The sequence below is a fragment of the Tachypleus tridentatus genome, chromosome 1, assembly GCF_004210375.1.
Source record: "Tachypleus tridentatus isolate NWPU-2018 chromosome 1, ASM421037v1, whole genome shotgun sequence".
Classification (NCBI taxonomy): domain Eukaryota; kingdom Metazoa; phylum Arthropoda; class Merostomata; order Xiphosura; family Limulidae; genus Tachypleus; species Tachypleus tridentatus.
The window spans coordinates 68,992,685-69,010,448 of record NC_134825.1 but is presented as its reverse complement, the minus strand read 5'-3'; the positions used below and the strand labels follow the sequence as shown (position 1 = coordinate 69,010,448).

Below are 17,764 nucleotides of genomic sequence, written 5' to 3'. Positions count from 1 at the left end.
CTGCACAAGTTGGATGAGCATTTGGAGTCATTATCTTCTTATTACTAGGATCCTTTTACCAATAATATGCAAACCACTGGGTATACCATGATTGATCAGTTTCTGATGGTACTTTTGCTGGTCCATTATTTCATTTATTTTGCAAGTATATCTTGTTTCTTTGGCAGAAAAACTCTCCAAACTATCTCCACCTTGTCTTATGGTAAGTACTATACATTGAATTAAGTTTCACCAGGTGTACAACCCACACTTTGAACCAGATATTTCAAATTTGAACTCATCCATCCATAACACCCTTTTCCATTCATTGGCAGTATGTTTTCTGTACTTTTTTAGCCAATTTCAGTCTTGACAATAGTTAGATTAAAGTAAATGTTTTAAACTGCTACACGACCAATTCCATTCTCAGTAAGTCTTGATATTGTGGATCTGGAACACTTTTCTGTCATTTGGTACATTGTTACTTACCTCATGATTGAGATCATTGGCAGTCTTACTTCTGTCTCATAGGCTGTGTAAATGAAGACACTTAACATCAGTATCATTGAGTTTAGGCATTCTGCCTTTCCCTTTTCTGTTTTTAAATATATCTGTCTCAGTCTCACAATTTATGGTGTACCTGACAATGTTTGGAGAGCATTTCAAAGTCTGCAGCAATTTCATTCAAAGTCCAACCAACATCACATAAAGCTTTTATGTAAACCTGGCTCTGTTTCCAATTCTACATTGTTGTTTTTGGGGGTGTGGCATGCATACCAAACTTAAAATATAGTGTTAAACACTGTTTTTATCAAGGTTATTTTGTGAAGTGTTGTTAAACTGATTACTTCTAGCCTATACCAGTACCATATACTGACTCTTTTTTAACATTTTTCTGTATAGTTGAGATACTACATTAGCTAATGTACCATGATAATTATTTCAGATCCTAAATTTTATCACTAAATTCATCCAGTCAAAACCCTCATGATATGCCCTTGATATAAGTATATGTGAATTGTGAAGAATAAGTATTCTTACCCTGGCTTATTCAATTGTCAACAGGGATCATTAAAGCATTTCTTTTATGTTGCAATTTACATTCTATAATGACATTGAAGAATTAATTCCATAAAATGGAAAGAATAACATAATATTCTTTTTAACACTTTTGCATAGTACTGTAACTAAAGTCATAATATGCACTTTGACCTGTCTGTGAAAGAAAAAGGCCACCTATAAACTAGACTCACATTAGTTTAGGGGTTAACTGCTAAACATTGAAAGAGTTTTATGTGAATGTTTTATAGTTGATACCTATCTAATCAAAGTGCAAATAGTTATGGAGATATAAAGAGAAATGACTTATTTGCACCAAGTGTATGTGTACATTGTGTATGGACATTGCCCTGATAGGGGCCTGATAAGTGCAGGTTAATCTGGTCCTCGTGTACAATTTATAAATACACTTGACAGATGCTGAAACAAATACAAAGAAAGGAGAATGATCTGTCTGTGAAGAGAAGAGAGTTGAATCTTATATAATGCCAGAGCTCTTTATAACTTACTGTTTTAAGGTTATTGATGCAGGGTACACCACAATATTTTAATGATGATTTAAAAAACAAAACTGGTTCATCCTTTAAGAGGTGTACAACCTTTGAAACAACAACAAGTTTTTAATAGATGACGAAATCAGTTGTAAGGGCCTGTCAGATATGATTTATTATTCAAAATATTACAAGAAAGTTAAATGTTCAGTCCATTAATAAATTAAAAGCTACCCATCAAAATCAACAAATTAAAGAACTAATCTTACTGTTGGAAAGAAGCAGTTTATGTTAGTGTTTTTCAGACAAATAAACAAAATGAAAAACAGTTTTAACCAAAAGATATAGTTTTGGCATTTATTTATGAATGTGTGTTGAGTTATATTTGTTTTATTTCAGCCCTTGTAGGCCTATATTTGACTTGGAAGATGCCCTCACATCTCCAAGGGTCTCTCCAGCTGCCAGCACAACTTCTTTGTCTCCCAATTCACACATCAGCAGCTATGGAAAAGGCATTCGCAGCCGTGAGGACAGGTCAGTTTTACTCATGGATAAAAGATGCAAGAACTTGCGAGCCATTAGTAGTCGAAGCTTGTCTTCATCTGCCATTGATCATGGGGGAGGATTTAGTAGAGCTGTTTACAAAAATGTGACTAATAATGGAAAAATAGTTCTTACAGAGAAGTTACCTGTATCCCAGGAAGTGTTAACTCCTGTTAGTGGAGATTATGAGAAACACATTATTTTACCCAAAGTTTGTGTAACATCAGTTGATGAATTTTCTAACACAGCAGAAACTGCACATTTTATCAGTGCCCTAAAGGATATGCCTTTTAAGAGAACTAGTACTACCTTTCAAGCACCCTTGAATAGTCCCAAAAGAATGAAGTTTGAAAGTGGACAGTTAACAAGTAAGTTTATTTATTTCCTAAGAATTCTAAGGATTTGTGCAAATTATATTGTTCAGTCAGTTGTTCTTAAACTTTAAGTTTTTTGTTTAGATAATGTGTTATTGTTTAGTATCCTTTCTTTAAACTGTATCATTCCTGGAATTAAATTCATACTATTATCCACTTTAACTATTAGGTTACTGAATGAGTCCAGTGGACATGCATCCCAAAAGTAAAATCTTGAAAAGAAAAATTTGAAAATATATTTAAAAAAACTAATGTTTCGAAAACCAAACATTATGGTTTGCATATTTTTATCATTCTTAACATTTAGTGTATTAAGTAATCTTTTTATTCTACATTTAGTTTATGAGTATTATAATAATAGATGGTAATAAACTTCACATTTCTTCGTAGTACCTAGAAATGTTTTTGATATGAAGGAACACACTAAGAGCAATATCTAATAACAGTAAAGCTAAATAATATGAAAGAAACATTCAACTTTGATAGAGATTAACCTTGTATCTACAAGTCATGGGTCATAGGCTTGCATTCAAAAATTTATTAAACTTCTATTTTATGAATTTATGTAAATAACTTGGGTATGAAACTTCATATTATAATTCAAATTTTAGTGTTATACATTATTCAATTGTATGAAATGTACAAACAAATTATTTTGTTTCATGTCCTCCATGTGCAAAATTTCTTGAGGCTTAGCAAGTTAAAAGAAGCAGCAATCAAGTGTAAAGGTCATAACAACAAGAAATAATTGTTTGCTTTACTTCTTTATTTAGTGCTCTATATTATAAAAAAAAAAAAGTTTCAGAATAGTATTAATCTATTTACATATGTAATGTTTAATAATTGCAATGTCACTATTTTATTAAATAGTAGTCCATTAAAACACAGCCAATATTGGTCACTTATTATTAGATATAGTAACAGGAGTGCAGTTGCACAGTATCATTGTAACTTCTGTAATGTTAGCCAGGTACAACTGAAAGGTCCATACAATAAAAGTAATAAATATATATTAATGTATAATGTTACGACATTTAAACTAAAATTTGTGGTTTCATATTATAAATTGTAGTCATTCTAGAATGTGAAAAACATTTATATTTATCTCCCAATTTTTATGGAGGTTACTACAGCAGTCAAACTGATAGACTCCCTATTGTTAGTGTAAAAAATATATAAAATTTTACTGAAAACAACATTTCAAATGTATTTAGGAGATGTTAGAGATTACACAAATAATATATAAGAATATTTGGATGAAGAGATTTAATTAACTTGAAAATCACTTCACTTTTGGAGTAGTAATGAAACACTTTTTCACAAGCAAACCTTTAGTGAAAATTCTTTGTGTACAAAAGGCTTAATTGTTACTGAAGGAATACCAAATTTTTTGAAAATACACTTACAGCATTAAAAATTATACTATGAATGCTTAATGCTTGTAAATGTGTATATGAACTTGTATTTTATACCAAGCATGTCATGAAAAGGTCAAAAGTGTTAAAGAATAAATATTCATCTTTCTCCAAGGTATGTGCAACTGGCAAAATAGTGGAGAGGTTTTCAGCTTTAAATTTAGATACCACAGTAATGTTTGACTTCAGACTGTTGATTTTCATACACTTATGAAAACTGTTACATTTATTATCAAATTTCATTTAGCTGCTATAACATGAGGTTGTTGATTTACATTTAGCTACTACACGTTTATTACACTGAGGTAAAGTTTTATCCAGACACTACAACTACTTTACAATACTGTTGATTTTCATTTAGCTGCCTCAAATTTGTGAAACTGAGATTGTTAGGTTTCATTTAATTAACATAACTATAATAAACATGAGGTAGTTGATTTTCATTTAGTTACAACAAGTTCACTATGGTGAGGTCAAGTTTTGTTTATCTACAAAAAATATGTTTTAAGGTAAAAGTTTTTGTTATCTGTTATTTAATGCACCATCAGATGTTGACGAATTTGTATAATATTTTAAAATGTAAAAATTTAACTTTAAACTTAAAATCAACCAATCAAGATGCATACAGCTAAATGAGTTTTGGACCATTATTCCTAGATAATTTGATATTTTAATTCATAACATTAATTTACTTTTGTTACTTTTTTGTTGCTTAAAAATTGAAGCAGGGTGTTGTGATTTATTATCCTTGTGAGTATTAATGTCATTTTATTATAACTGTTTGCCTTCTTTTGTATGACTTGTTAGATTCTCCATGTATTTGTGTGATACAGTATAATTGGTTTAAGTTCATTTATCAGTATTATTTGTGCATCAGATCTTAGTTTTTTTTCTCATGTTATTTTTAGATGAAACTTGTACAAATGCTAGTGTGCTTCTAAACTTGTTGATTAATGGAGAAGATGTCAGTTATGGATACATTACCTGTAATACCAAAATGGACACTAAGGTAAGTGTTTGTGGGAACTTGTTCATTTGAAAAATTCTACTCTTCTACCTCAGAAATAATGGGTACTGTGAAGAGCTCATTTTACTATTTCAAACAACTTTTTCAATTTTTTTTATTCATGAAATTTAGTTAAATTTGATTTAAGAAAAACAAACTAAAAGCCTAATCATGGCAGTTCATATTTTTCAATTAGCTTTTGAACAAACTATGCTTATAGATTAGTTGCTGAACTTTATTAGTATGTACTGCACAGTACAAAAATAAAAATCACACTTTAATTGAGGTCAGCATGGCTTGATTATTAGTAGCAAATTTCAAAATGTGATGCAACCAAACACACTTTTTATCTGCGTATATGTTATGAAATTGACAGTCAGTGGTAATATTTCATGCAGACAGCTGGTAGGTTCTTTATATTGACTGCTTTCCCTGTGGTTAGTAGTTAACCTAAGTTCTGGACTTGGTCATTGAACCTTTGTGCAAGTAAAGTGCTCTTCAAGCTGATAATTTCATATCCATTTCAGGTTTTGAGATGCAGTTTAATTTTTAGTATTTGTTCAAAGATTGGTTGAGTATTACACCATGAATTTTGATTAAATTTTGAGTTTTAGATTTTCTTTCAAAGTTTAATTTAAAAAAAACAAACAAATGAGGAATAATTCCATTTTTATACAGAACACTCAGAAAAAGTTTATTTTATCATGGCTTATTTTGCTAAGTGCTTTAACAATTATACAAGTTTCTTTGTTTCTGATAGTCACAAATATACATACAAACAAATGACTATAGCCTCTAACTTTTCAAATGGGAGTAGATATAATACTTCAATAATATGGAATTACAAAATACATGAAAGGATTCATAAATGAAAGCATTAGCTTATAAGAGTGCTTGCAAAACTTCATTATTTTCTTTTTATTTGATAAAAAGGAAGTCATTTTACAGTTAAATGAAAAAGCTGACTCCATAGAATATTGTAAATGACTGGAACTATTGGAATTCATACATGTTTAATGTGCTCACATTGTTGAAAGATAAAATTTTAATCAACTCATTCTAAGTAACTTTGTAGGCAATCTGAAAAGTACAGGTATCTTTGAATGTTTTATATAATTATATTGAGTTTAGTAGTATTTTCTGTAATGTATTTAAATTATATGAAGTCTTACTTTCTACACAAATACTTTCTCATCTGGAAACTAAACAGCATGAGAAATTAAACATAAAATGCTGAATAAAGAAAAACAGGTTATACTCAGTGTATTAGGCAAACAGAGCAGTAACAAAAATAGTTTCATACTTATATTACTTTATGTTTGTGTGTATTGCTATTTATTTAAGACATGATGCAGCCATTAACATGTTAGTTGATTCATTGCTTTCCAGTAAATCATAAGATGAATATTTTCATTGAATTATGCAATTAATGCTTAACAGTAATTAATATATTTTTGTCATTATTTGATCTCCAAGCATGAGTCTCATCTTACGTGAGCCTGAATATTGTGATCATTTGCATACTAGAACTCTAAATTTGTTAAGTTGACATATTTTTAATAAACATAATGTCTGTTGTAAGCACAAGAAATTTATATTTTATGAAGTATGCATATTAAATGTGTTTGAATTTCTGAAGCATTTACTGAGTTAGTCTCAATGCAAAGTGATTTTAATACTAAGAATAGAAGGGTTTTTTTTTTTCATCTAACAGTTTTTATATTTCATTTGCTTAACCTCTAGAACCTCTTATATGAATATTAAAAGTATTTTGTTGTTTTTTGGAGTAATTTTTTTTCTGTATACTAACACTGACTGTAGCTAAATCACCAATGACAGTAATATGAAAATTGTGAATTAAAATGAACAACAATTTTTACCTCTATGAATGAATTATTTGTTATTGTGTCTTGAGTTTTCTTGCATCACAATTTCAGCTTTATACATTTGATCATATATTTATTGTACTTTTATTGTTCTACTGCCTGGCTGATACACATCACATCACCATATATCTATACACTTGGATGTATGCATATGCAGCTTTAGACTTGTGCTCTCATAGTTACCTGAGCCTTTTTTATTTTTCTCTCTCTCTCTCTCTCTCCCTCTCTTTGAAAGCTGCTTTAAAAAGTCAAGTATAGATGGGCAGTGCTTCTTGGTCAAGAAACCATTTCTCACTATAGGGTTAAGTTAGCATGTTAAATCTTGGAATTATTTGTAGATTCTCTCTAGAATATTTCAGACAGTGTAGGTACTGTAATATTGAATTTGTTCAAACTACAATTGGAGAATTTGAAATATGGACATGTCACATAATGAGAAATGAAGAGTGAGAAATTAAATATTCTTTGACAATTGATAAATTAAAACTTGAATAAAAAATTTAACTATAACCATCACACTAATGCTAATAAAGTTGTTTAACCTTATGTTCATTGGTGTGGATCAAAATGCACGTTATGACCTCCTAGAGGGTCATTCAGTGTAGTATTAGATATTTGATGTCAGAGTTATCACCTGTTCATTTAACCCTGTCCCATCATGGCCAGGTGGTTAAGGCACTCAACTTGTAATTGAAGGGTTGCTGGTTTGAATCCCCATCACACCAAACATGCTTGCCCTTTCAGCCGTGGAGGCGTTATAATATGGTGGTCAATCCCCATTATTCATTGGTAAAAGAATAGCCCAAGTGTTGTTGGTGGGAGGTGATGACTAGCTGCCTTCCCTCTAGTCTTACACTGCAGAATAAGAGACAGCTAGCACAGATAGTCCTCATGTAGCTTTGCATGAAATTCGAAACAACCAAACAAACTTAATGCAAAGATACTGTTTCCAACACTGCTGTGTATTTGCAAACCAACAACCCTAACTTCAATGGTAATTCAAATCACTACTCTCATTATCAGCAAACTTCTAGTAGTAAACTGGATGAGGATATTAATTGTTGTCTAGCAACTGATAAATTATAACACTTCTTTCTTATTTATTTAACTCATTTTGTTTAATATTACTCAAGTTACACTGTCAGAACCATTTAGTAACCTTTCATTGATCACTAGATGTTTTTTACCTATAATCCATAAGTGAAAGCAAAAAAAAGAAAAGTCAAACACTACATTTGCTATGTCCATTGCAAAGGTAGATAGTGCATAGAGCCCTTGTGTAGCTTTGTGTGAAAATCAAAACAAACCAATCATTTAACTCAACATTGTGAATTTAGTAGTAGTTTGTGAAATAGGAGAATAAATACCTCAAACAACATGTGAATGCTGCAAAACCTGTACATTTGTATCTTGGAGGTTCTTCAAGTTAGATAAATGTAATTTTCAAACTTTATGCTTAACAAAAGTATTTTTACTCTTCACGTGAACATCATCTTGCACTCCAGTGTGTCAGAGTCCGAGTATGGCTGTCATAATCAGTTCACAATCATGTTCTTCTAACACATCTGATTTTTTTGTGTACATTCAACTTTTATGTTTCACTGAATTTTCTGTATATACGTGTAGTATAGTCAACATTATTTCTCCAGTATGAAGGTTAGTACACATTTGGTTAATGAAATTTTGGATGTAACTTTAATGTTCAGAAAAGTAACCAATTTTGTAGGTTAGAGGAAACAGTAGTGTTTAAAAATGTAGGTTTATTTAAGTATTAAAATTTTGTATATTTGTTCAACAGTCTTGCCCACAGTCTCCTCTGGCATCAAGGTTTGAAGACCAGATGCTAAAATCTGTGAATCTGTCAGCACTTCTTGATCCAGAAGGTTCAGCTATTCCATCCTTAGCTGATATTACACAGCATGATGCAGAAGTTAATGCACCTATTCATTCAAATCATCTTCTTCAAGGAGAGGACTTGCTGCATGCCCTGGACCAGACAGTGAGAGATGTGTCTTCTCTTGTATAGCACTGTGTCAATGCTGGAAACAGAAAACACTTCTCATAGAATTGTGTTGTTAAACTACTGTGTTCATCTTGTAGTATTTGCTTTCCAAATATTAGACTTTGTTATTGTGTGCTGCTAAATTGTTGTGATAATATTGAGAATTGATGAATAATATATTCTCAAAATGGCTTCTGATGTTGCTTTCTTCATCACTTAATATAAAATTAAAATTTTAGAATGGTTTCATGTTAATAAGTTATGTAGACACTTATGGAATCCATTATTTTTAAAAATTTAAGGTTGCCAAAAAAAAAAATCCCTACTGTTTTTATTGAGAATGAAGTGACAAAATTTATTTAACAAGAAATTGTTACATATGTTACATATATAAGAATACTCACTTCAAACCACAAGTTGTGTCCAAATACTGTGGACTTGCATGCATGCCAACATATTTTTTTAAATCAATGTACTGTTCTTTACTACCATCGAAATTGGAAACTCTTGGATAGTAGTTAAGGAAACTTGCTGTCTTTTTAGATACTATTTATCATTGAAAGTTATTTTGAGAAACATCTTTCTTACTAGTTTGCAGTGAATAAATTAATATATAAATGTTTTTAAAAAGAAAGTCTCCTTAAACAAGTTTAAAGCTGTTTGTATAAAAAAAAAAATTTGATTGGGGACCAATCGGACAGATAAAATGTCAAAAGTATGATCAAATAAGCATTTTATGATCATTATATCATGATTTATAGAATAGGTTTAACAAAAATTAACTTTATTTCATGAAGAAGTTCCAATTAGAAAAGCATTTTAAGATGTATTCTAAATCTTAAAATGTGTCTTAACTAATGTTTACAGTGGTCAAAATTAATGAGTGGTCTTCAAATTATGTTTTTATAAAAGGACTTAAGTGCTATAAGATGCTACAGAAATGTAAGGATAATGTACTGTATAAAACTTTCACTTACCAAGCACACTTTGTTATTATGAATTGGAAGTTTGCCTTTTTTTAATAACATGGTCTTGATAAAAGAATATAAGATATGTCTTTTGAAATACATTGAACTCTTCAGAAATTTTTAAAAATATTGCATCCTCTTAAGTTTGTGACTTGAAATGATGGGCCTGGTGTCATAATTAGTAGCTTTAAGATTCATGGATATTATGAATGTACAAACTGTTCTGCTTATTGAATGCATATATTTAATGGTAATTATAATGTTATTTATTTAGTTTACTTTCTATTTTTCAATGGAACCATTTTGGATCCTGGAATAAGGATGTGTTGCATGTTCCTTTCCCCCTGAATTTATACTTACGTAACTTGCTTTAAACAGTGTTATACATATACATTCTTCTGTTTCCAGCTTAAATTTTTCAAATAATTAAAAAAAAAGTTGTTTATGTTAACTTGTCCTATATTTTTAATATACTTTTTCCTGGAATATAGGAGGTTAGTGCATAATGTACTAAGCTGTGGAAACAAATGCGATATTGTTTTTTTCATAAGTTTTATTTTGGAAATAACTTGATAATATTATAATTTTATGATATACAAACAGTGGTTCAAGGTAACATCATATGGTCTTCTGGTACTACTTATATCAATTTATTGTTTGTCACATTGTGCGTATTTTGTGCTGCAAGCAACGTTCATAAGTTGATTAAACTGTAAAGGTCTCAACTTAAACGTTTCAAAAATAAGTCCTCACATTTATTGTGACTTATGCAAATACAATATTTTAGTTTTTATTCTGGTTTGTGTTAGTAAAATACACAGCAAACCTTTGTTGCTTAGTTTTCTTTTGAGCACTCTTGATTAATCTTGATCTCAAATTGTTTAATTTTTTTTTTCTAATGGAAAATCCTTTATTTCAGCTTAGCTTAGTTTGTACATTATTCTGTAAATTGTAGCAGTTCGGTTGTCAAGACTTACTTATGTCTGTGAGATAAGTAATATAAATCAGTAGTGAGCTGATTATAATCTGGGTGTTTGTTATTGAGTATATAAAGTTTATATGTTATTTTCATTACTGATTGAAGGATATTCTTGTAAGAGAAAACCAGTTTATAAGCATATTCTTCTGTAAATTGCAGAAGTAAAAAAAATAATAATAAAACCTTGTATGCCTGTCAGACATGCAGCACACAATTTTAAGTGCCTGACAAAAAATTGTACTTTTCCAGTTCCAGCAACCATTATTGCTCTACTGATGTATGTGGCTGGAATTCAACATTGTGGGTTGCATTTACGCACCTAGAGAAATGCTTGAAGACATAACCAGCACAACTGAGTTAACAGTAGATTATATTTTGTTAAGTGATTTGACTCTGATATTCCTGGCTTGGTTTGAACAAATAGTTATGTACTGTTTGTCTTGTTTACAGTTAAAGTAATATTTCTTGTTTGGTTCTGATCAATTAGTTTTATACTGTAAACATTTCAAAAGTAATACTTCTGGCTTCATTTTGAATGAGAACCTATATTTCACTTCTTTTGAGCAAGTTTATTTTTTTTCAGTTGCACTTAAAAATTTAGTTAAAATGACAGGTTAGTTGTAAAAGTTTATCTATTCCAATTGTTTTAAAAGCATACATAAATGTCTTCAAACTATTGAACTCTTATAGTGGTTTGTTTGTTTTGTGAATCTTAAACATTTTACAATACAACTAACCACATATTAGTATGATTAATTTGTGATCAGTGATGTTGAGAAAACCCACTTGTAGAGAAAAATATATATGTAAAAACGGCTTGTTTGGGTTGAGAAAATGTCTTGCGTTGAGGAGCAATGACCAAAGAAGGTTGAAACATTGTTTGCTCCTCTTACTAAAACATTTTCTGAACTCAATCAAGCCATTTACATATATAGTACGACTAATTAATTAACAAAGCAGAGTTAATTTAAGTAGCCCTTTGTTTTTTCTTACTTTTTCATGTTTATTCGATGCTCCTTAGTACATTTTTCAGTACAGCTTAATGTTAGCTATTTGGTTACAGAATTTGAAATACTTATATTCAAACATTAACTTACAAGAACTGACTTGCATCTTTTAAGCCTTAATAATAACTTCATGCATGTACTTTGTATATACACTTCACATTCACTAAATCTACAAATTTTGTTGCAGGTTTGCCATCATGCATATACTGAATGTTGATACTTACCTCTTCTACTGTTTTACATTTGTTATTCTTACTGCCATCACACATGTAGTAAGTACTAACTGTGCCACTAAATAGGTTAAACATTTCTACAGTGATCAAATGACAAACTGTTCTATTTTGTTGTGCAGTGTTTGGAAACTGATAACAAAATGTTTTACCCCATCAATGTATGTTCTTCATTCCATTCTAGCCAAGTGAGCTTTTTATAGGGATTTATTTGGAGCACTGTTTGCAGTTGTTTTTTTCTCTACTCTTCAATTGCAGGTTCAAATATATATTAGACATATGAACTTGAACATGTGGTTCATGTATAGATGCTTCATATTGTGCACTGCCAGTTTTTATCTCAAGGAATTTTTGAATAACATTTTCTTTCCCTTATTTCTCTTACTACTTGGTACAACGATATTAATGATGTAATTCTATTGTGTTTTGTTACCATGATTTTATTCAAATTCATCATACCAACCTTCTTGAATGGTGTTTTGAGTGATACCAAAAACAACTCGCAAATGACCTTTACTTGTTATAAATACTTGGTAGTCCAGATGCAAAGCATGACAAAAGTTATTTTCAAGTGGTACTATTGTTTGTGTACTTTTGGTTTTCGTTAACAAATTTTGTGAAAGTTATCCATTTCACTGATTTAAGTATGTGGTAGTTCATATACTGTTGTTTACGACTGATACTAAGGAATCTTTATAAGAATAAAACTTCAGTAATTGTTAGGCATGCAACTTGCATCTGTAACAATAAGAAAAACAAATTGTTTTAAGGACAGAGAATTGTTAAAGCCCTGGATATGTTGGGTGATATCTTGGGGGCACTATGTATCCAGTGCTAGAAAAGAATTATAATATATTTTAATTTTTGAAGCAGTTTTCATGGTCTATTTTGAAGTGCAGTTTGTGAACTAAAAGCACTTTAGTGAAAGCAGGGTTCATTGTAAAGTAGCATAATATTCAGGTACATAAGTCCTAAAATATATTTGTCAAGGAAGGCAAACTATTTGTATATTATTTATGGCTAGTGTTCTAGAGAGAGAGAGAATGTTTTTGTATGCTTTGTTCAGTGATAGTGAAAACAATTAGGTAATAATTATGAATCAGAAAATAAAATTCTTTAACTGAAAATCTACTGATGATAGACATGAAACTGCAAGATTTTAAGCAAGTTAAAATATGTTAGTTCATTGTCTATTTAAGTAAAGAAGTGTTTGTGACATCCCTTTGTCATTGAAGATGAAACACATTTCTAGTGAAGTTGCATCTCTAGGAAGAGTTTTGTAGACATCCACAATCAGATATGGTAAATATAAACTTTTAATTAAAAAAGCTATCAAAAGAAACATTGATAAATTATATAGGGAGATCACAAAGTTCATGCAAGTATTTTTTTCTTCCTTTTTTTTTTTGTGGAAATTACACACTAAGGTTTAACACTAAGTGTTTAGCATGTTTAGTTACAGTACTAATATAGAGTGTAAGCAAAGTTTCATGCAAAACAGTTGTAGCATAGAGAATATTTGATGTGTATAAGATATTTATTTAGAGAAATTTTATAAGTAGAATTGTGCTGGTTATGCACAGTATGTTGTTAGAGTAATCTGTTGTGAGAAGATTATTTATGGGACAGTACTTAGATGTGTATAACATCTTTACTGGAAGATTAGAATTTGTACAACCATAACAGTATAATGGCATTAAAAATTGGTAGTACCAGTAGTACAAATATCTACTTTGTACAAGTAATACACCAATAAGTTATGTCTTGTTGTGTAACAAAAAAAATGTTTTATTTACATTTTTGGGGCAGTACTAAATACACCCTAATTGTTACTGTGAAAAACAATTATAAATGATTTAACAGATTTAGTAATTGTCTAAAGATTGTTGGTTTTTTTTGCAATTCATTTTACCTTTAAAAAACACAAGAATTTACAGTGGGTGGGATAATTGTTTTATAGGGAAAATAGTTTACCATTTTCTTTTTATTACTTTCAAAACATTTGTTTAAAAATCTGCCACATATTTTATGTATGTTTAGACTAGCAACTCTTGTTTGCTCATTTTATTCTTAAAAATATATTAATTTTTATAATATATACATAGATATATATACACATATATATAAATATCCAAATAAAGCTAATGTGTTTTGTTAATAATTTTACAGCTTAAGAAAAGTTAATGTTAGTAGAAAAAATATATAACTAAGGAATTGGTTTGTTTATAAAGTTGTTGTTGTTGTTGTGACAACTGAATATTTGAAATTCTGTAGCATTGACCGGTTGTTCTTGCTTTTTGTCAGCTTCACTGACTTTAATTTTTGATTTATCAGTTAGCTTTGTTTATACTTGGAAACAAACAATTGTTAGCATTGAGCAGATTTTACACAGACTGAATGTTTCAATACCTGTACAAATTAACACTTGCCAAACCGGGAAAGAAACGATCACAGATGGATGGTTGTTAGCGTTAAGTATGATCTGTACAGACTGAATGTTACAAAACTTCTAGTAATCAGCTCCTGTTGAAAGAGGATTAGTGACCAATAAATAAACTCCTGTGGCTTTATCAGTTCTTTTATCTTTGTTTCAATTAGTCTTTGTAAAACCTCTGTTGTATATTTAGATTTGAACCATGTTATAAGTGCTCAGCATTCATTTTAAGCTAACTACAGCTACGTGTGTGGTTATTGTCCTTATGCTAACCTTGTCTGTTAGCTAGTGAGTTGTATTATTGTAGCCTCAGTATATTTTAGTATCAAATAAATATTTAGCCAAAAAAAGTATTTCAGTCTTGCATTGTAGTCAGAACACAACGAACACACACCTCCTTCCCATATCGGTTAACTCTTAAATTTTTGTCTTTATGAGTGAAGCTTCACTAATTAATGACCAAAGGAAATCAACTTGTTTAAATTCCCACTTCATGTCTTTTTGTTTTTCTTTCTTTCATTCAGTCATGTACTATTGGAATGTGATTAAGTTTTTATGTGTGTTAAAAGTAATAATTTACTATGGATTGAGATCAGAACTGTTTAAAGAAGTGATTTATTATCTCTCGTATATAGAAGACGCATATGTTGAGTCTTTAGTTTATTATAGATGTAGCCACACGGAATTGTTGTACTTTCATAAGTGGCCATGGGAAACCGTGAAAATTTCTTACGTATATAGGCAATAGGAGAAAATGTGTACCTATGTTATGTTTTCCTACACGTTTGAGATGGAGTACAATAATTTATTGTAATTTCATATATTATCTCAAAAGAGTACATAATACAAGGATTCTTTGTAATTTTTATAAGGTTTGTAGGGGTTACATAATACAAAAGTCCTTTTGTAATTCTGTATACAAGGAGCATAACACAATTTTTAATTGTTTTTACAGTTTTAAGATGACATTGAAAAACAATTATTGTAAACACTATAAAGATAACTGAAAACGTTCAATTTTAAAGGGGCAGGAAATTATGTATTTAATTTTAGCTTGTAGTTTATCGCGTATTTAATAGTTACGAATTTTACTTTTCATAACACACGCAAAGTAAATATATGTAAATAGAACATGGAGTTTACATAAAATAAACTTTAAACGGTTAAAGAATTCGGCAAAGAAAAATTTAAATAAATTCCTTAAGGTTTATCAAATGTTTGCATGGAATTTTTGGATTTCAAGAACATGTACTTAATTCAGTGAACGATATAAAGCGGTCTTCTAACTGAGAACCAGCTAGTTCCTATCCTAGAATTCTAGGGAACATTTTATACAGTATTAAGTTTTGAAATTACACTTTTAAACAATGCACGTAGGCAGCTCTTTTTTTCTTTTTCTTTTTTAACCGTTTTGGGAACCAACACCGATCGAGGGACTGGTGGTCGGTAACCACTGCCGTAAATTACTTAGAGCTTGGTCAAATTTGTAACTGAAAAGCCAATTGCAGTGTTATTTCACTTATTTGGGCGGGCCAGGTGGTTAAGGCAATTGACTTGTAATTTGAGGATTGCAGGTTCGAATCCCTGTCGCACCAAACATGCTCGCCCTTTCAGCCGTGGGGTTGCTATAATATGACGGTCAATCCCACTATTCTTTAGTAAAATAGTAGTCCAAGAGTTGGCGGTGGGTGGTGATAACTAGCTGCCTTCCCTCTAGTCTTACACTGCTAAATTATGTACAGCTAGCGCAGATAACCCTTGTGTAGGTTTGCGCGAAATTCAAAACAAGCATTGATTCGGTCTAATATAAAAACTGAGCCATCTAGCAGGTGGAATTCTAAGCTTTAAATGTGCAGTAAAACACCTCAGTATGACAACAGCTGAGCATAAGGATACTTTGTTCAGCAAGTTATTGAAGGTATCCCTTAACATCAATTTGTTTCCATGGCAATGAAGTAAGGTAGTGTCCTCATACAAGTTGTCAGGACTTAAAAACAAAAAACTTGTCGTAGCTGTGTGGTAATTCAACACTAAAAAATCGAGCTGAATTTCTTAAATCAGGGAAAACTTTTGTAAATAAAACAGAGAAATTTGTATCTTTCTTATGAAACCTTAGATTTATTTTTGCAATCACAGATGTGATGTTCTTTATAATCGCTGGCTGCAGTAATAACTTCCAATTTGTTGGTTTTGATATGGTTGGTTATTTGTCTATTGTGATGCTTCTATTTGTATTTTGTGATATATTGTAATTTGTTTTGGACGAGACTCCGATTTATTATGTGATGTATATCAAGTATTACGATTTCAAATAGCTGGAAATTTTAATTTAGAAGTTAATTGAATGTCAATATATATTAAATTTATTATATTTGCTAACAAGGTTGATACCCAAAATTTTCTTTCTCAATGCATATATATTAATATACAAACCGTAATACAATTTCTACTAACGGTTATTACGAATAATTATTTATATTCAAAAAATTTTATGAACTCGCAAACAATATTTTAGTCTTCTGTCCGGTCTGAAACTGGATCTTTCATTGACAATCCAGGTGCGCAAAGATCAAGTTAATTTGATGCTGACACATCGATACATATCACTTGACGAGAATGCTACCTTGCTCTATTGTTCAAACGTCAATTTTTCACGACGACAATATCTAATGTCTTACTAGAAATATTAACGTTCAAAGTTAATTCACTGAAGTTTGTTATGTTTGAAATCTATAAACGTTCTTGGTTTATCGATTAATAAGCCTTTGTCACAATTAATGTCTTCCGAGATTTATGGCATACTGACTGTAGCGGCCAAACAATAATCAATTACTACGTCTCATGTCTCGGCTAGCTTTTATACCAGTTAGGTGAGATTCTCAAACGTTCATCGTTATTCGAAGATGCGCTAGTGTTTTCATAAAATACATATTGTTGGTTCTTACTCTCGAGAATCTTCTACATATTTAGAGAAAAGACGGAACTTGCGCAATACATATTCAACAAAATATGTCACATGCATCAAACTAAAACAAATTCAGATATTAAAATAAATATATAAGAGTAAATTCGTTACAATTTCTTACAAAGTTTATGATGTTTTCACGGTTTATACATTTTGAATTATTAAAGACATTCTGTGAAACTCAACGTGTATCCATTTGATGGATTCTTTTTTATTTACATTATTTAAATAATATTTTATGTCTCAAGATGGATCTACGCATACCACATGTCATTCTCCAGTACTGCGTAATTTATGTTTCTGTTTTTCCTTTCTAAAGTTCTAGTTGAGGGTGTGGTAAGTCTTATCGTTATCTGTGGTAATTTAACCACACACATGAATTTCTGTACAAAGAGTTGATCGAGGTGGCAATCTAGTATTTTATGT

The 17,764-nt window shown here is 30.4% G+C and overlaps 1 protein-coding gene across 3 annotated transcripts in view; it reads left to right on the top strand.

Moving 5' to 3' along the window:
- The window catches only part of LOC143251487 (hypoxia-inducible factor 1-alpha-like), a 72,069-nt gene extending 58,405 nt beyond the window's left edge, over positions 1-13,664 (top strand). For all 3 annotated transcript variants that reach the window (XM_076502778.1, XM_076502779.1, XM_076502775.1), the window contains 3 exons: positions 1,929-2,440; positions 4,770-4,870; positions 8,552-13,664. In XM_076502778.1, the coding sequence (XP_076358893.1) occupies positions 1,929-2,440; positions 4,770-4,870; positions 8,552-8,779 (841 nt within the window). In that variant the 3' untranslated portion in view covers positions 8,780-13,664. The remainder of the gene's footprint in view (positions 1-1,928; positions 2,441-4,769; positions 4,871-8,551) is intronic.
- The last annotated feature ends 4,100 nt before the right edge of the window (positions 13,665-17,764 follow it).